The sequence below is a fragment of the Coregonus lavaretus genome (assembly GCF_964263955.1).
Source record: "Coregonus lavaretus genome assembly, chromosome: 30".
Taxonomy (NCBI): domain Eukaryota; kingdom Metazoa; phylum Chordata; class Actinopteri; order Salmoniformes; family Salmonidae; genus Coregonus; species Coregonus lavaretus.
Genome location: NC_140017.1, coordinates 21,823,059 through 21,843,505, shown reverse-complemented (window position 1 = coordinate 21,843,505; position 20,447 = coordinate 21,823,059). Strand labels below are relative to the sequence as shown.

At 42.3% G+C, this 20,447-nt stretch overlaps 1 protein-coding gene across 1 annotated transcript in view; it reads right to left on the bottom strand.

Moving 5' to 3' along the window:
• LOC311105913 (carboxypeptidase D-like) overlaps positions 1 to 19,890 on the bottom strand; it is a 32,417-nt gene extending 12,527 nt beyond the window's left edge. The window contains exons 1-5 of the mRNA XM_084148145.1: positions 19,109 to 19,890; positions 16,784 to 17,031; positions 1,252 to 1,394; positions 793 to 962; positions 120 to 425 (exon numbers count right to left, since the gene is read on the bottom strand). Coding sequence (XP_084004271.1) covers positions 120 to 425; positions 793 to 962; positions 1,252 to 1,394; positions 16,784 to 17,031; positions 19,109 to 19,833 — 1,592 coding nt within the window. The 5' untranslated portion in view covers positions 19,834 to 19,890. The remainder of the gene's footprint in view (positions 1 to 119; positions 426 to 792; positions 963 to 1,251; positions 1,395 to 16,783; positions 17,032 to 19,108) is intronic.
• Between the last annotated feature and the right edge of the window lie 557 nt (positions 19,891 to 20,447).

The window sequence follows — 20,447 nt, the reverse complement described above, 5'->3', positions numbered from 1 at the left end:
TGTGTTGAAAGAACAAGGCTTTTTCACATTTTATTAAAGCTCTCATATCCTAACATTACTTGCTGGCATAACATTTTAAATGCTTCATTGCAAAGGCTATAAAGCAAACATAACAGTACCTGCGCAGGAACAGCTCCATGTCATTGTAATGGTGGTGGCGGAAGTCCTGTGGCTGGATGGGCTGGTGCTCAGGCTGGGCTGGGGGCTGAGCCTCCTGGGGAGTGGAGCTCTCGTTGGCCCCAGAGGTCCCCATCTCAGAGGTGGAGGAGTCAGGGTCTGAGGTTGTGGTAGGGACAGTGGTAGTGGTGGTAAAGGGTATGGTTATGCCACCTGTGGGTTCATTTCCCAGGGGAGCCAGGGTGAAGTTGAGCTCGGTGGCCTTGCCCTCCACCACTTGAACCCCAACTACTGTCATGGACATGTACCTATGAAGACAGAGACATTGAACATGTTTATTTTGTTGCAGTTAAAATAAAATAAAAATGCAAAAAAACTAAGTAAAAACCCTGTGCACAGCAGTGCGTCTACATCCAGGTAATATCTTTTAAATGTATTTCACCACGAAGTTTCAGGTAACATGGGAAAGTACCAGTAACAAGGGGAAATATCTTAGAGTAAATTAAGCTCTAAGATGTACATTTACTTAATTTAAGAAAACACCATACATAAATCAGTTCCAAGAAAAACAGACAGGAACTAAAACCAGGAGTAGAGTATGCTTATTTTGTTAAATACTTTATTTTCTGTACCCTGTGCAGCAGGAGAGGAGCTCATTCCTCCAGCAGTACTCACCCTGTGGCTATAGCTGAGACATTGTATGTCCCAGGGAGCAGCAGGCGGTAGTAGTCACCAAACTGGGCTGTGGTCAGGTTATGGTTGATGCCTGCCACCACGATGCTGACATCAGGCAGAGCTGTCCCATTGGTAGCCTCTTTCACATAGCCTCTCACTCCAATGTGAACCTGGGAGAGAACAGGAAAATGTCAGAAGAGATCTCAATCACTGTTCCTATTGCCTCAGTAGCTGGGAACAAAAGAAGCTCAAATCACTAAGTGCTGCCTAGAACTAAGAAGCAACTGCAAATGGATGTCAAGACAGAACAATCTCTTCAATTAAAATAAATAAATAGTAGTAACAGTAGTAAGAACCAGAGAGTAGTTATAAATACTACAGATATTCATATGTGCAATGAAATTATGTGTGTGATAGTTTGAAAGTTTGAGTGTGACACTGTGTTTTGGAAAAGCCTACCTGCTCCAGGTAGGCAATGAGTGACTCCCTGTTGTAGTCCCACTCTTTCTTTAACTCGGAGGCCGGTGGAAATTTACAGCAGCTCAGTTCTATGGTGATCTCCAGGCAGTTTCCATTCAGGTAGTTATAATCCTGCATGCCTCCTGAACAGGGATTACAAATTGTACCTTACGTCAATAATTTTTCCTGCAAACATTTCAAGATCTCTCTGCTTCAAAACCACTCATGAAGACATCAGTATCACTTTTGGAAGCACAAACTAAAGAAAGTGGGCAAGCATCCAAAATAAACTGTCAAAAAGAAAGTGTGTTGACTCAATCTCTTCTGTTTAGGTCATGAAAGCAACAGCATGAACACAGGCCTAATGCTTTGTGTCAGGAACGTCCTTAAATCTACACCAAACCCAGGATGTAGGCTAAAGGTGTTTATCAATGCAAAGTGCCTCTGGCAGAGCAGAGCAGAGCGGGCTGTGGCCAGCACCAGCCTTTCCTCCAGTCCAGGGCTGCCTGGTGGAGGAATGTGTTTGCTGTGGCTTGGTGCCACCTGCTGCTCAGGCAGTGTTCCCAGGTTGCCCTCAGCACAAAGCCAGACAGCAGGCAGGCAGTAGGCCTCTGAAGGGTTGCCATGACTGGGTGGGCGCTGTAACCCAATCAGGGTTTGCGTTTGGAAAATGTGGTGCCGGACATTTGACCGGCAGCATATTAATTTACCAGACATTTGAGAATTTACCGGACCCGTATGCATTGGATGTGTAACCTGATTAGGGCCTCGATCAATGGTGCTCAGAATGACAGAAATCAAATTTTGATTATGGTAAGTAATCTTAACACAACATGTAAGACGAGGATGCAACAATGTGTGGTTCTTATTGAAATATGATGCGCACTTTGAAGATGTACTTTTCCTCTGCCAACAAGACGAGTAAGGTACAGTAAAACACTAGCCTATGTCAATCTACTATAGTCTCCATAGTAGAAAAGTTTACCTAGGCCTATTCTATTGGTCAGCTTGTCAAGAAAGAAATAGCCTATTCCAAACTGACTCTGGGACAGTTGGGGGACGATAGATCCCAAATTCATCCAACCAGTAGGCATAGGCTACATTAACAAAATACATTAAAAAGCAATGAGTCAGATGCAACAGATCAGAACGTTTAGCTTAAAATGTTGATAAACTATTATTTCTTTACATTATAAGCACAGCAATGAGCACAAGGAAGTAGGCTAAGTGCAAATGTTCGTTCCATAATGCAGTTAGCTGAAAAACTGTTGTCAAAAGCACACCGCACATGAGATGAAAATATTATTTTGACATTTAGAAAGAGGGGAGATCTAATATGCGACAACTAGCATGGGTTGCTAATATGACTAGGATTGTGCCTTTAGCTCCTGGACAATGAAAGAAAGTTGATTTAAAAGAATTGCCTCCACGGATATGGTCCGATTTTGGCTAGGCTACTCTGAAGCGAGGTAAGACATGACTCATAATATGTAGTAAAACTTTCAGGTTTCAAACGATTAAGTATATTTTCAAAATGCATACTGCTCATTGCAAAGTGGTGTGGTGGCTTTGTATCTAATCTCTAGATGCTTTACGCATGTGATAAATAAGATACATAACAAATATACTGTACACACGCACCAATTTAATTCCACTAAATTATGCAAAGTAAGTATAGACCGATAAGCATGACCTGTCAAATGTATTTCCATCGACTGGTATTTCAATCAATGATTAGTCTAAAAAGCATATCGCAATGGGATGATTTTCTTCTCCCGGACAATTGGCCTGCACCAATTTTATTAAACATATTTTTTTCAAATTATTATTATTATTTTATTTTTTTAATTGGGCAAAAGCCGGCTATTACCAACTAACGGAAACCCTGAACCCAATAGAAGTAGGAAACTCAACCCTCTTCCTCACACACACAAACAAGACCAAGTCACTCTGTCGTCTTTACACAGACACAATCCAGCGTGCAAATGCATGCTAGTGCGCATAATTGCACGCACGCACACACACACAAAACACACTAACTCACAGGAGACAAACAGCACAAACAACAACCTCTGCTCTTTTATCTGAATGTGTGAGGCCTACCAGGCTCAGGTTAGAAATGCTACTGTGTGCATATGATATCAGACAGCATGATGTGGGAAAGATACAACAGAGCATATTCAGTATTTACATAATCACACACACACACACACACACAGCAGAGACAGCAAACATGGCTGCTTGTGATTTAGCCAACTACAGGACGTGGCTAACGTGGCTGCTTGTGATTTAGCCAACTACAGGACGTGGCTCTAATACAGAAATCTTCAGAAGGTATTTGACACTGACAGGTAGAGGAGGGGAACAAGAGGGGGAGAAACGGAGGGGAGAGGAAGCGAGTGTCCATCCATCAATCATCAGTGAGTGACTATAATCACTTACCAGGCACAGATAAAAAAGCAATCTCCAGTAAAGCTGTTTAATCCACACACATCAGGGTTGAATGTGTGCGTGTTAGGCTAGTTCTCACAGAGAGGAAAGGTATCAGAAAGCACAGAGTAAGCCCTTACTAACACAATACTGAGTCAGCCCAGGACAAGCCAGAATACAAGCCAGAGTGGTACATGCAGCTGTTGAACATCCTCTCAAATGGCTGCATCACTGTGACTGCCTGGCCTGCAGATTAATTCTGGGTTCTGTGGTTTTGGTTGACTGGTAAAGAGTTTAGATATAATGCCACAAGACAGTTATTTGGTGGGTTATCATAAATCTATTTGATGCCAGGCTTTATTGTGGCAGCATAACATATATTTCAAAAATAATTATCCATCTGAATGGAGTTTTCATATTATTTTGCTTGAGTCATGGTAGGGGAAACATTACTACACTTGTTGAACTGCCTTGCATAGCTGTTAAATGGCAGAGTGTGTGTCAGCCCCAGTCTAGTTGTGCTAAGCTGACAGCTGTGGTAAAACAGATCAACAGGGCAGTGTCCCACGTGAGCCTGTTTTAGAGAGTACTTTAGGGATGTTAGTTAGGGTGGTTCCCAAGGGCTTAGGAAACAGGCCTAGGCTATGTCTCTGACAGTGCCTCTATGGACACTTGCTAATAACCTTAGCATGAAAAAGACTGTATAGTATGCATTGTAACAATGCTCCTCATAATAGTAATCTTATACTGACTTTTCGTGTTTAACGATTTGCCTGGCGGCACCTGTGATGTGTGCATCATATGATAACATGTCATATTAGACAATATCTGAGAAAAAAACATAGGCTAGAGATCATGAGCTCTATCAGCCCCACCCTCCACATGCTCCCACCAGGCAGGATACACCAATGACTGTATATACACTATATATACAAAAGTATGTGGAAACCCCTTCAAATTAGTGGATTCGGCAATTTCAGCCACACCCGTTGCTGACAGGTGTATAAAATCAAGCACACAGCCATGCAATCTCCACAGACAAACATTGGCAGTAGAATGACCTTACTGAAGAGCTCAGTGACTTTCAACGTGGCACCGTCATAGGATGCCACCTTTCCAACAAGTCAGTTGGTCAACTTTCAGCCGTGAAGTGGTAGACCACACAAGCTCACAGAATGGGACCGACGAGTGCTGAAGCGGTAGCGCGTAAAAATCATCTGTCCTCGGTTGCAACACTCACTACCCAGTTCCAAACTGCCTCTGGAAGCAACGTCAGCACAAGAACTGTTCGTCAGGAGCTTCATGAAATGGGTTTCCATGGCGAGTAGCCACACAAAAGCCTAAGATCACCATTTGCAATGCCAAGCGTCGGCTGGAGTGGTGTAAAGCTCACCGCCATTGGACTCTGGAGCAGTGGAAACGCGTTCTCTGGAATGATGAATCACACTTCACCACCTGGCAGTCCGACAGACGAATCTCGTTTTGGCTGATGCCAGGAGAAGGTTACCTGCCCGAATGCATAGTGGCCACTGTAAGGTTTGGTGGAGGAGGACTAATGGTCTGGGGCTGTTTTTCAAGGTTCGGGCTAGGCCCCGTAGTTCCAGTGAAGGGAAATCTTAATGCTACAGCATAGAATTACATACTAGACAATTCTGTGCTTCCAACTTTGTGGCAACAGTTTGGGGAAGGCCTTTTCCTGTTTCAGTATGACAATGCCCCCGTACACAAACGAGGTCCATACAGAAATGGTTTGTTGAGATCGGTGTGGATGAACTTGGCTGGCCTGCACAGAGCCCTGACCTCAACCCCATCGAACACCTTTGGGATGAATTGGAACGCCGACTGCAAGCCAGGCCTAATCGCCCCACATCAGTGCCTGACCTCACTAATGCTCTTGTGGCTGAATGGAAGCAAGTCCCCACAGCAATGTTCCAACCTCTAGTGGAAAGCCTTCCCAGAAGAGTGGAGGCTGTTATAGCAGCACAGGGGGGTACAACTCCATATTAATGCCTATGATTTTTGAATGAGATGTTAGACGAGCAGGTGTCCACATACTTTTGTCATATAGTGTATGAATGGACAAAGCCATCAATCACGTGACACCATTCAATTCTATGTGAAGACACAATAGCGCATTAATGCCAAATGAAGTCGGTTAAGATGACGTCTCATGGGGACATAACAGGCGCAGTTTGAGCAACTCCAGGAAGTGACGTTACAGTCTGCCCCCTCTCATTGACTAACTCAAGTTGAAGGCCGACCCGGGTACTGTAGGCTTCAAATAGCAACTAAATTATCTTTATAATTTATTCTGTGTGTTATTTTAAAATAATCGGTTCAAGGACATACACAACCGTTCAAAAGTGTCGGGTCACTTAGAAATGTCCTTGTTTTTGATTTAGATTTATTTATTTTTGTCCATTAAAATAACATCAAATTGATCAGAAATACAGTGTCGACATTGTTAATGTTGTAAATGGATATTGTAGCTGGAAACGGCTGATTTTTTATGATATATCTACATAGGCGTACAGATGCCCATTATCAGCAACCATCAGTCCTGTGTTCCAATGGCACGTTGTGTTTGCTAATCCAAGTTTATCATTTTAAAAGGCTAATTGATCATTAGAAAACCCTTTTGCAATTATGTTAGCACAGCTGAAAACTGTTGTGCTGATTAACGAAGTAATAAAACTGGCATTCTTGAGACTAGTTGAGTATCTGGAGCATCAGCAATTGTGGGTTCGATTACAGGATCAAAATGGCCAGAAACAAAGAACTTTCTTCTGAAACTCGTCAGTCTATTCTTGTTCTGAGAAATGAAGGCTATTCCATGCGAGAAATTGCCAAGAAACTGAAGATCTCGTACAACGCGGTGTACTACTCCCTTCACAGAACAGCGCAAACTGGCTCTAACCAGAATAGAAAGAGGAGTGGGAGGCCCCGGTGCACAATTGAGCAAGAGGACAAATACATTAGAGTGTCTAGTTTGAGAAACAGATGCCTCACAAGTCCTCAACTGGCAGCTTCATTAAATAGTACCCGCAAAACACCAGTCTCAACGTCAACAGTGAAGAGGCGACTCCGGGATGCTGACCTTCTAGGCAGAGTTGCAAAGAAAAAGCCATATCTCAGACTGGCCAATAAAAAGAAAAGATGGGCAAAAGACACTGGACTTTTTCTTTGCAACTCTGCCTAGAAGGTCAGCCTCCCGGAGTCGCCTCTTCACTGTTGACGTTGAGACTGGTGTTTTGGTATACTTGTCCCAATGCAATACCATGGACATAACTATATTGTATTATTTAAGAATTGCGAAGGGATATAGGAGATTTACTTTATTTAGTCAGTTCGACACCTTTTATAAACAAGTCAATATTTGCTCTTCGTTTGCCAATCAAAGCAAAGTCAATAGCCTATGCGCCCGACTCCATGGCTGGCTATATGAAAGTTGAAACACGCAAAATAAATGAATGTGCCAAAAAACAATAATTAAGTGGATTTCAACTCATCGTTACCACTTACATTAAATGGGACGTGTAAATTCATTCACAGGAGATGACGAAGGAGCATCATGCTCTCCCTCCTCCGTGAAAAGAAATTTGACAGCAGCCAACCACAGCACACAAAAATAACACAGGTACAAAGAGGAGGGACAGACAGCTGACTGACAAACCAGCAGTGTTTCCAGTTCATCGCTCGCTTTGTGACTGACAGGCGCCTGTCGTATCAACAGATCACTAGAAGATGCATATCGTTCATTCTAGGGAGAAGGCTATACAGACTTTTCTGACTAGCGACTTTAAACTTTTAAATGAGCAGAAGCCTGAAGTGAAGTAGAAAAAGTGAAGTGGAAAAAGTAGCCGGCCGACAATGAGTCTGTTATCAGCTGTTTAGACGACGGCTGGCACTTAGGGAAAACACTGCTCATCATCTCACTGTGAGGTAACCATTATGTCTATATCTATTCACCTGACCCAAGGCTCGGGCAAAGCCCCCAGCTTTCACAGATGAGATCTATACATAATTTAAGAACGGATGGCGTTAAAGAGGCTGCGTGGGGTTACATGTAAATACACTAGGCCTGTTACTTCCTCTTTCCTTTACTCTGAAGTGGTAGAGGACAAAGAGAAAGGAGAACAGGAATGAATGTAACACTACATTGTAAAAAAAAAAATCCTGTTGTTTTTACGTTAACTTATTGGCAGCCAGTTACCTGTAAATTACTGAAATAAATAATACAGTATGTTACTGTAAATTCTAAAGAAACTTTGGTTTAACACTACATATTACTGTAAACTCCCAAGGAGTTTTTGTACAGGTAACTTCCATGTAAAAGGACCCATAAGCACCAACATGTGAAGAGCATAGGAGCATGTCAAATTGGATGTCAAATGAAAGCTAAGATTCAATATTTTTTTGAAATTATGGCATATATACATTTTCAACAATTTTCTATCCTAAAAATTAGGAATAAGCACAGGCTTTGGTTTCTTGTCAAACAGATGGAAAAGGGGTCTTAGAAAAAGTCTACCAGAAAAAGTATCACAAGTTATTAGAAATACATCAAAACAAAACATTGCCTTGTGTCCCCTGTAACTCAGTTGGTAGAGCATGGTGCTTGCAACGCCAGGGTTGTAGGTTCGTTTCCCACGGGGGGCCAGTATGAAAATGTATGCACTCACTCACTAACTGTAAGTCGCTCTGGATAAGAGCGTCTGCTAAATGACTAAAATTTTAAAATAAAATAAAATGTCTTGAAATTCCGTTAACAAAAACCCACATATCTTAAGATATTTTCAAAATGTTCTCCCTCATAAGGAGGGAGGATAATGAAAGTTCACAGAAGTAACAAGGCAGACCTATAAATTACTAAGTGTTTTTATTGATATCAATTATGTTTATGAATTATTAAGTGATTAAAACTGGAAATTCTGTTACCGATTTGGTAACAGAATTTCCAGTTTTAATCACTTAATACTTCATAAACATAAATCGGTAACAGAAGTTCTGAAAAATTGGTAACAGAATTTCTGTAGTCTCTCTCTCTTCCTCACACCTAACCATGACCCCCTCTCTTTCCATTTACTGTAAAAAGCATCCTCACCCACTGAGCACCGACCAACACCGGACGTCCATGGACATTGAAAAGTAGTTAAAATTTGGTCCAGTCCGGACCAACCAAATTTGGTCTTGTTTGGTGGCGGAGCTCATTAAAATAATAGCCAGTGTGTAGAATAATACCCAAATATGCAATCTTCCAATTAATATGTTTTAGTAAAATTGTCTTTGTAAATTGTTAAGAGTAGTCCTTATGCATAGAGTTGTATGGTTTGTTGAACTTGGTTTTTGTTTGGCATACATTTTAAGTGAAAAATCTGAGTCTCAGCACAATTCCGTTTCCGTGGAATAGCCCTACATTAACCTCACAGCCCAAGACAAGTAGATCATTGACTGACTTTGATCATCATAAGAGGACAGACTTATGGGAATCTTATGGCAATAGACTTTTAAACAGAAACATTCCCCAGAACTAACCTTGTCATCACTACAATCACGATATGTCTGTTGTTCTGTTTGCAGTGATTAATGTTTGTAGCATTAGGCCTACCAACCCTGCAATACTATTTGTATTGGCTTCCTACCCAAACCACAGTGACCTACTGCCTTGCTCAACCAGCCCTGTTCTCATTCGTCAGTAAAGAATTGATTCATTCCAGAATCCAGACAAAAGCTACAAACACATAAAGCTGCTAGGCCTATGAATATAGGGTACCTAATCCAGCTATTAGGAAAACAACCCTGTTTGAATAAAATTTAGTGCAGAGCTGGAGCAACCAGTCCTTCAGTATTGTAACCGTAAATGAGGCCACATATGTTCTTTAATATACAGTGCATTCGGAAAGTATTCAGACCCCTTGACTTTTTACACATTTTGTTACGTTACAGCCTTATTCTAAAATTGATTAAATTGCTATTTTCCCCTCATCAATCTACACACAATACCCCATAATGACAAAGCAAAAATAGGTTTTTATCAATTTTAGCAAATTTATAAAAAATACAAAACTGAAATATCACATAAGTATTCAGACCCTTTACTCAGTACTTTGTTGAAGCACCTTAGGAAGCGATTACAGCTTCAAGTCTTGATTGATTGCACAGCTATTTTCAAGTCTCTCCAGAGATGTTTGATAGGGTTCAAGTCCGAGCTCTGGCTGGGCCACTCAAGGACATTCAGAGACTTTCCCGAAGCCACTCCTGCGTTGTCTTGGCTGTGTGCTTAGGGTCGTTGTCCTGTTGGAAGGTGAACCTTCACCCCAGTCTGAGGTCCTGAGCGCTCTGGAGCAGGTTTTCATCAAGGATCTCTCTGTACTTTGCTCCATTCATCTTTCCCTCGATCTTGACCAGTCTCACAGTCCCTGCCGCTGAAGAACATCCCCACAACAGGATGCTAACACCACCATGCTTCACCGTAGGGATGGTGCCAGGTTTCCTCCAGACGTGACGCTTGGCATTCAGGCCAAAGACTTCAATCTTGGTTTCATCAGACCAGAGAATCTTGTTTCTCATGGTCTGAGAGTCTTTAGGTGCCTTTTGGCAAACTCCAAGCGCCCTTTCATGTGCCTTTTACTGAGGAGTGGCTTCCATCTGGCCACTCCACCATAAAGGCCTGATTCGTGGAGTGCTGCAGAGATGGTTGTCCTTCTGGAAGGTTCTCCCATCTCCACAGTAGAACTCTGGAGCTCTGTCAGAGTGACCATCGGGTTCTTGGTTACCTCCCTGACCAAGGCCCTTCTCCCTCGATTGCTCTATTTATCCGGGCGGCGAGCTCTAGGAAGAGTCTTGGTGGTTCTAAACTTCTTCCATTTAAGAATGATGGAGGCCACTGTGTTTTTGGGGACCTTCAATGCTGCAGACATTCTTTGGTACTCTTCCCCAGATCTGTGCCTCGACACAATCCTGTCTCTGAGCTCTACGGACAATTCCTTCAACCTTATGGCTTGGTTTTTGCTCTGACATGCACTGTCAACTGTGGGACCTTATATAGACAGGTATGTGCCTTTCCAAATCACGTCCAATCAATTGAATTTACCACAGGTGGACTCCAATCAAGTTGTAGAAACATAAAGGATGATAAATGGAAACAGGATGCATCTGAGCTCAATTTCGAGTCTGTTTTCACTTTGTCATTATGGGGTACTGTGTGTAGATTGATGAGGAATTTATTTGATTTTATCCATTTTAGTATAAGGCTGTAACGTAACAAAATGTGGAAAAAAATCAAGGGGTCTGAAAACTTTCAGAATGCACTGTAGTTCTCTACTACAGCATAATGACTTGCTGGCTGTTGAAGGGTTAGATGTGATGTCAGTGAGCTAGAAAACAACAGCCTATAAGATTATTATTAGTAATGAAAAACAAATATAACAAACCTATAGTAGGTAGGGATGTGCATCTTTCCCTTTCAAGATGATTCGCACGTATCATGGCTCCGATACAGGAACGATACGCTTCAGTTTGAAATTATTCTATGCGATTTGGTTTATTAGACGAACGAATCGATGCGATTCGGTTTGATGCACTAACATTTGGTGAATAAACATTCATTTTCCATACTGAATTAAAATCTGCTGCTGATGGAGCTCATGAGCTGGGCCTCTCTGAGCTGGATCTGTCCGAGCTGACGTCTGTCTGTCTGATGTATATGTCTATGGTGTATGTAGTCACCTGAGCCATAAGGGATACTAGTGGGCATCTACCACCCCACTATTAGATTAGGGGGAGCCAATGTATGTTTTGTTATTTTATTTTTTTACTCATTATTGTGAGCTAGTAATGTATCAATACTTATCTTTACAAATTAGCCATGACATAGCCAATGAATATATAGCACAACTTTGGATTTCATCCAGTCTCAAAATGGAATGGTTTTGACCGTTTGGAAATGTGTATGGAGTGAGCTCCTCCCGTTTCGACAATGCAGTGCAGCTTCGCTCGCAAAAGTGATGGCTGTCATCATTATGAAATTAACAACTTTACCCTGTAGATCTAAATATGACCATATTCACCGATTGTATAAAGCAAAACTACCAAAACTATTGCTGATGGTGAACCTGATCAAAATATAATCTAATATAAACCCTGTTTAGCAGGTAGGCTATAGCCAGATGAGTTGTGTCTCTGGTACCTTACTTATATTCCGGTAAAACACCACTTTCAACAGCGCATTTGATAACAATAACCTATCAAATCAATTGGTTGTCACTCAATAATAAAGCCTAATATTGCGCAAGCCATTTTACAAGCATTTGAATGCTGAAGGCGCTGCGCAGATGTGCAAGATCAGGAATGTGCAAGACCTCTCGTTGGTCAGCGCGTGAAGCAGAGCACAGTGTGACTATGCTACTGATATTGCCTGGGGATGGTCGTAATGCAAAAAAGTTACGAATCGTTGGTTCACAAATTTTTGTTGTTGCTCATATTAGTTTTTTTCTGTCTTCTAGAAATACCTCATCTTTTGTGACAGCTGCCTGTCACAAAATATGAGGTATTTTTATAAGGTAGAAAAAAAAGTAATATGAGCAAAAAAACTATTGTGAACCAACATTTACATTTTACATTTTTAGTCATTTAGCAGACGCTCTTATCCAGAGCGACTTACAGGAGCAACCAACGATTCATAACGTTTTTCTGACCGAGTATCTACATTTGGATCGGTTTGGGGTTCCGCGGACCGATGCACCTTAAATATTTGAATTCGGGACCGATGCATATCCCTAATAGTAGGTCCTGCAGTTCTCATTTCAGCCTCATTCTAAGTCATGATAACACAGGGTTCCAAGAACAACGAAACTGACTGTTGTCAAATCAGCTTTTGTCCTCCCACTGCTAAAGGGTGGAGATCCCTCAGATGTTAATAAATATTGTTCCATCTCCAAACTCCCTATCCTGGCCAAAGTCTATGAATCCCTAGCGAACTCAGTTCGGGGTTCAGTCTGGCATTAGATTGGGGCACAGCACCACAACTGCAGCTATGGCAGCAGCAAATGACATAAATGCACTTGATAAAAAGCAACATTGTGCTGCTCTGTTTGTTGATTTATCAAAAGGCATTTGATTCAGTTGACCATGAATTGTTGCTAGCTAGACTCAGTAACATTGGTCTCAGTGAAGGGGAAGTAAATTGGTTTAGGAACTATCTTTCTGACAGAACACAATCTGTATATGCTGACAATCACAAGTCTAGCTTTCTTCAGATTAATAGAGGTGTGCCCCAGGGTTCCATTTTAGCTCCTGTGTTGTTCTCAATTTCTATTAATGATTTGGGAAATGGGATGCAACCAGCAAAGTTGCATCTATATGCAGATGATACAGTAATATATTCATGTGCTCCTTCTCTGGTTCAGGCTGTTGAAGAGCTCCAGTCTGCTTTTCAGTCACTGTACACCTCCCTTTATGGTCTCAAACTGGTCTTGAATGTACAAAAAACAAAATTAATTATCTTTACCAGAGCTCGCACTCAGCCAGAGAAGGTTAGCATTGTCACATCTGGTGGCTTTTCCATTGAAAAAGTGTAATCCTACAAATACAGGTAGCTTAGTGGTTAAGAGCGTTGTGCCAGTAACCGAAAGGTCACTGGTTCTAATCCCCGAGCCAACTAGGTGAAAAATCTGTCGATGTGCCCTTGAGCAAGGCACTTAACCCTAATTGCTCATGTAAGTCGCTCTGGATAAGAGCGTCTGCTAAATGACTAAAAATGTAAAATGTTGGATGACAAGTTGTCCTTTAAAGTTAATATGGATAATCTTGTGAGGAAGCTTAAATTGAAATTGGATTTTTATTTTCATAATAAAGCTTGCTTCCCACTTATGGCTAGAAAGAAGCGTGTTCAGGGCACTTTTCTCTCTGTAATTGATTATGGTGACTTGTTGTATATGCATGCAGCCTCCTCTGTCTTACAGAGACTGGACTCTTTATCATGCATCCTTGCGCTTTATTACAAATACCAAGTCACTCACCCACCATTGCACCTTGTACCAAATGGTGGGTTGGACCTCACTTTATATGCGCAGAAAGCTACATTTGAATGTGTTCATCAACAAAGCCCTTTTGGGTAAACTCCCTCTTTACCTCTGTAGTCTGGTCTCCTTCACCACAGCAGTTACCATACCCAGTCTGCTAGGTGGTTGCTACTTAAAGTCCCCAGGACATTTACAGTATTAGGCAAGACTGCCTTCTCGTCTTGTGCACCAGAGGCATGGAATAGTCTACAACCCATGCTTCATCTAGATATGTTAGTGCCACTGAATGAATTTAATATTTTGATGGGAGACTGTTACAGAGGAGTGTAAATGCTTTTTTTAGGCTGGATCATGTTGTTGTATTGTATTGTTGTATGTTTTAATTATGTAATGTATTGATTGTTGCTGCCTTCTTGGCCAGGTCTCCCTTGAAAGAGAGACTCTGGGTCTCAATGGGCTTTTCCTGGTTAAATGAAGGTACAAAAATACAAATAAATAATATGACCAGTCAGAAACAGAGCAGTGGGTATTGCTAGTGAGTAAAAGGACGAGGCTACTTAAAATTATTTCGGCTATAAATAGCCTATAGGCCCAAGTAGTTTATAAACTGTTCATGAATTATGAGTTTATAGATTGTTTATTACCAATTTATAAACAGTTATAACAATTAAATTGTGTAATTGTTAGTTTTTTTAGTGCTGGCCAAATTGTGAGCTTATATCAAATAAGCTAGTGGCCATGCAGTGCAAATTCAGTACAAACTCTTAGCAACAGGTGTCTACACAGAGTACAAAACATTAGGAACACCTTCCTAATAATATTGAGTTGAAAGGAAAAACCAGCAAACACTACGCCAGGGTTTCCCAAACTCGGTCTTTAGGACCCAAAAGGGGTGCACGTTTTTGTTTTTTCCCTAGTACTACACAGCTGATTCAAATAATCAACCAATAATCAAGCTTTGATCATCTGAATCAGCTGTGTAGTGTTAGGGCAAAAACCCAAACGTGCACCACTTGGGGTCCCGAGGACCGAGTTTCGTAAACGCTGCACGAGGCCCTCCATGGAATGAGTTTGACACCCCTGGCATAGAGGAAAGAGGTAAACTAGCTATACAAAAATGGGTCTACAAAAAAAGCTTGTCAAAAGGTTATCAGTCATCTATTGCAATTATCCAAGTCAACCCACACTGCCAAGTACGTAAACTTTCCCTCTCTCCCTATCTCTCTATTTCTCTACCTCCCTCTCCCTCGCTGTCTCTCCCTATCATTCTTTCTCAACAGTCACCTCTCGGAAGGTCATAATGACAATTACCTAGATTCTAAACTCACATTCTTAATGTTTTAATAAGATCTTACGATATTGTTGGGTACATTTCCCTCCTGTCATTTCCTCATTGAGCATTGTGTAAGTCTATTCTCAAAGTTCATCAGAGAATGGAGTCATATTTCATTACTTGTTAAGACACCTAATCTTTACACCTCCTAGTTTCACCTTTAAATGACACCTATGCTGTTCCTTTGATAGTGCTTATAGAAGACAGATCTGTGCATCAGATTAAATCTATCTCCTGCAGTCTCCATTAACCACAGAGGCAGTCAATTTAGATTCAGGTGAGTTATGATGAAGAAACCAGAATTAGTCTTCTGCCGAGTCATAATTTACAACTGAAGCAGAGGCAGTCTGTTAGAGCAGATTCAGGGATTATTGAGGAATGGTTGAGAATATACCTGGAACTCACCACTCCCTATTACACTCACAGACACATGATAAACAGTCTCACTGCAAATACGCACAGGGTGAAGCCTTGACGGTCACCTGAAACCTTCAGACTCAGATTACAGTATCATCTCATTGCCCCTAGTCTGGCTCTCTTTCCAACCCCCCGACCTGCCAGCAGCCACACAGCACAACACAGAGACTGGGGGTCCGGTTACTGCCTGTGGAACACGGACGATGGTATTCCTGAACATGAAGGGGGGTGGGGGGTAGTGGGGGGACAGCAAGCTGCATGGACAGGTCGTGTCTCTCACACACACAGACACACACAGACAGCTCGTAAAAGACAGATAGGATAACCTGAGACCAGTCAGGCTTTCTGTGAGGAGAGAACAGAGAGCAGGTCTGTGCTGCAGGGGTGAATAATACAATACTAGCTAGCTGGGTGTGTTGTCCTCTGCCACAGCTGCTCTGCTAGAGAGTGAAGTCAGTGCAATGGAACACCTGTAATGAATGAATGACATTTTGAATGAAGGAAATTGTATTTTCGTGTCAAATCGCCAGTTGGCAAACCATCCCTTATGCCATTAATTGACACAAACAAACATTACAATAATTCACTGTGATAATTATTCTTCTTATGTTCAAAGCCGTACTCTGATTCAATAGCCTAATTAGTGGGGTTTTAAATTAAGACCAGACAGACAATCACAGCTGTGGGTCTGCTGGTTTGGTTCTCAAATAGACCCAAAATGAGTGGGGGGGGGGGGAGATATTCAGTGAAGATTGGGCCAATGACAAAAAGTAGGCATGTACCATGGCAGTGAAAGCCCACACTATACATGTTATCATATATCCTTTATTCCCTTACTATAGGCCTACATGTCATTCAATATTAATTTCAAGGTTTCTCCATGAACTCATACAACACTGAGCTGAGTAAAACCTGATATCCAGCTGATTATGAACGCATGAGAAGTAAAATTACCACATGATGTCATCAGTCTCTGGGAAGAGAGAAAAATTCAAAATAAACCCCAATGGACTTAATCGTCATGGCAACCCAGCACTCCGCTCTCTGTTTCAACAATAATGTGCGATTTTTCTGAGAGAGATGAGGTGGGATAATGAGTTAAACTATCAAAAAAAGCAGCTGAAGAAGCTTTTCAAGAAATGGAAAGACAAGGAAACAAATTACAAAGAAGAGAAGAAAATACATTAGAAATCACAAAAGGAAGATACAGGAGCTGCTGTGTGTGAACCATACCCTCTTTTTCAACAAACTAAGAAGGAAAAAGAACATGACCTTTGCTCCCCAAAGAGCATCATCAGTGGTCTGATAGTTAAGGAAGAAAAAGTCTTACCGGGTACATCGTACCACTTTGCCCCGTTGACGATGCCATCCTCGAAAGTCTCGTCGGGGGTATCTGGGCACTTGGGCTCCCCAGTCCTCATGACGGGGTGGTTCTTGGCGTAGGTCAGCGCCAGGTGTTTAAACAGGTTGTCGTCCACAGAGCGGCTGTAGTAACCCTGCATCTTGTGGGAGGCCGAGTCATCAAAGGGGTAGCTGGCAACCACAGTGCCACCATGCAGATTCCCTGACAGGACAAACCTGGAGGGACACAACAACAACAACACAATGTTATCAGGAGGCAGGGGATATATAGTAGGCCTAGTATCTACTGTCTGCCTGTCTGTAGCCTACATCCTATTGTCAAGGCCAAGGGGAAGGGGGGAAACCTTTAACTATCCGAGGCTGAGCTGAAGTACACACACGAGCACGCCCCCATTCACATCGACAGGGCTGTAGAGGAGCGGGTCGAGAGCTTCAAGTTCCTTGGTGTCCACATCACTAAGGACCTATCAAGGTCCAAACACACCAACAAAGTCTTGAGGAGGGCACAACAACGCCTATTCCCCCTCAGGAGGCTGAAAAGATTTTATACAGCTGCACCATCGAGAACATCCTGACTGGTTGCGTCACCGCTTGGTATGGCAACTGCTCGGCATCCGACCGCATGGCGCTACAGAGGGTAGTGCGTACGGCCCAGTACATCACCGGAGCCGAGCTCCCTGCCATCCAGGACCTCTATACCAGGCGGTGTCAGAGGAAGGCCCTAAAAATTGGCAATGTCTCCAGTCACCCAAGTCATAGACTGTTCTCTCTGCTACCGCATGGCAAGCGGTACCGGAGTGCCAAGTCTGGGACCAAAAGGCTCCTTAACAGCTTCTAAGACTGCTGAACAGTTAATCAAATGGCTACCCAGACTATTTGCATTGACCTCCTTATTTATTATTAATTTTTGCACTGACTCTCTTGCACAGGCTCGATGTACACTCCTCACTGGACTCTAACCACACATTCACATATACCACACTGACACTCCAACACACACAAACACACATTCCTTCACACTCTTCACATTAGTTGCTGCTACGCTCTGTTTATTATCTATGCAGTCACTTTACCCATACCTACATGTACATATTACCTAAATTACCTTGACTACCCCGTACCCCTGCACATTGACTCAGTACCAGTACCCCTTGTATATAGCCTCCTTATTGTTATTTTATTGTGTTACTATTTTTCACAAATTGTTCTTACTTCCTTTTTTTTTTTTTACTCTGCATTGTTGGTTAAGGGCTTGTAAGTAAGCATTTCACGGTAAGGTCTACACCTGTTGTATTCGGCGCATGTGACAAATAAAATTTGATTTGATGTGGGTTATTGTGTTCCCATAGATAACACAGTGATTTCCTGTCCATGCAGGAGGTTCTACACAGCAGGTGGGAACTATAACAGTAACATATCCTGCAGTAGTACCAAACATATTACCAACAATTAAGATAGCATAGTTCTGACTGTATAGCTGAAGGTCTGATTTGTAATACAGGTTAATAACAGGTAGGGCTGTCCCCGACCTAAACCTTGGTCGACCGAAAGTCATCGACCAATCAATTGGTCGAAATTTTAAAACATGTTTTTTTTCCATATAAAGACAACCCCTGTGTTTTAATAAAATAAACTATATGCAATAACAGGACATCATTAGCTGTTTGTTTAGTGACAGCTGGAAGAGGGGGTATAGCGTTTGTTTTGACAGGTCTTTAGACAAAGGTGGCCAGCCTAAAGTTGCATGGCAGGCTACTTATGTTGGCCTTTTGGAGTCTGATGTTGATCGAGGGCATTCCCAACTGTTAGCTGGCAACAGTGGGCCCTTGGGTAAATGGAGAGATCCTTCGGGGGGAGGGAGGTGGTATTTGGGGTCCATGAGGAGGTGCTTCAGAACAATGGGAACAATGACAGATGCAGGCTTCCAGTAAAGCCCTTGGTTGCAGCAGTTACCATTTGCAGTAAGCGATGTCTGTGTAGCCCAGGGTCCTGGAGTGCCGCAGTCACTTCATATTTTTTATTTAACTGACCTGGAAGAACAGGTGTGGTGTGTTGAATTTAGGCAATTAGTGAAGTGATCAATTATCTCAGTTGGTCAGGTGCAATGTCTTTATCAGAACCAAATTCTGCAGTACCTGCTCCACTCCAGGAAAAGGGTTGCCTACCCCTGGTGTAGCCCATACATTTGAGCCCCATCTCACCATCTGAATTAGGTTATAAACAATGTAATAAACAAACACAAATCATGGTGTATGTAGGTCTATGTAAATAGACCAGAGAAAGAAAGACGTACTTTTTCTCCAGGATCCATTTAATGACAGCTGTAACCTCGGGAATATCCTCTTGCTGGACGTTGATTTCGTCAAACTGGTCAGGAAAACTTCTGTTGAGGTCCATGTTCCTGGCGTTGGAACGACCCCCTGCGTCGCCACTGCAGTCCCCCTCTCTTGACCTCTCGAACCCGTCTGGGTTCATACTGGGCATAATGTAAATATCCGTGCTCGTCACCAACTCCGTGATACGTGGGTCCTCTCCATACCTCGTCAGTAAGTAGTCCACAAGGTACACCAATACCTGCCTCGAGATAGTTTCGTCCCCGTGCATGTTCCCCACGTATTTACATTTGGGTTTTCCCGGTACGTCAGCGTTGGGGTCCTTTGTGATTCGCATAACCCACAACTCCCTGCCCTGCACGGACTGGCCTATACTGGACAGGTTGGCGATGTGAGGGTATTTCATGGCCATGAACTTCAGTAGCCGGGTCATTTCCACATAATTGTAGTATTTTGTATAGTCTTCTACCTCCTCTTTCGCGGCGGTGTTGCTTCTGACAAGCCGCGCCTCGCCGACGCTGAGAGCCGTGATGGAGCCAACAACAAAAAGCAGTAAGACGAAAAGTGAGACGCATAGTTTCGGCGCTGTATGTCGATGCTCCAGCAAATATGTTGCCATGTTTCCGACTCTCCTACCTCTTGAATATCCACTCTTGTGAAATAAAAAGGTAAACGATGAGAACATTGTTATCTACTTAACCTAGCCTCTTGTCTCTCCGGACAGCCCGCCTTTATGCATCCAACTTCCCATGAAGCTTTCATAGGGGCGGGGCTTTGGTTTGATGTCACTCTCCTTGAGGAGGAGCCTCTCTTTAAGGTGGTTTGCAGAATATATAATTTTAGACTACAGTACAGTACTATAGTGTATTTTAGTTCTATACATTGATATCTGTCAATATTAGTCAGTATTGTAATATCCCCCCCCCAAAAAAAGTGCAATTGCCATTTTTTCTCTATATTTCCATTGTCTCAATTTCCCAATCATATTCCTCATACAGTCTAGGCTATTAGCTACCAAATTGCATTGGATGAGCCTGACAGATACCATGCATTTAAGCACAATTTGTCCTATGCTCAATATTTCAGATGGAGAATGGTACTGAATGGTACTGAATTGAGACAGACTGGGGATTTTAGTGTTGCCTGAGAGTTGGATAAACACTTCATGACATCTCAATAGAGCTGGGTTAAATTGAAACATTTTACTTCATGATTGAAGCTTTGTATTTTCTTTTACATTATGGCTAAAATAGTTTAGATTTCTGGGGTTTGTAATTGTGTGCTATAGGGTGTAATAAG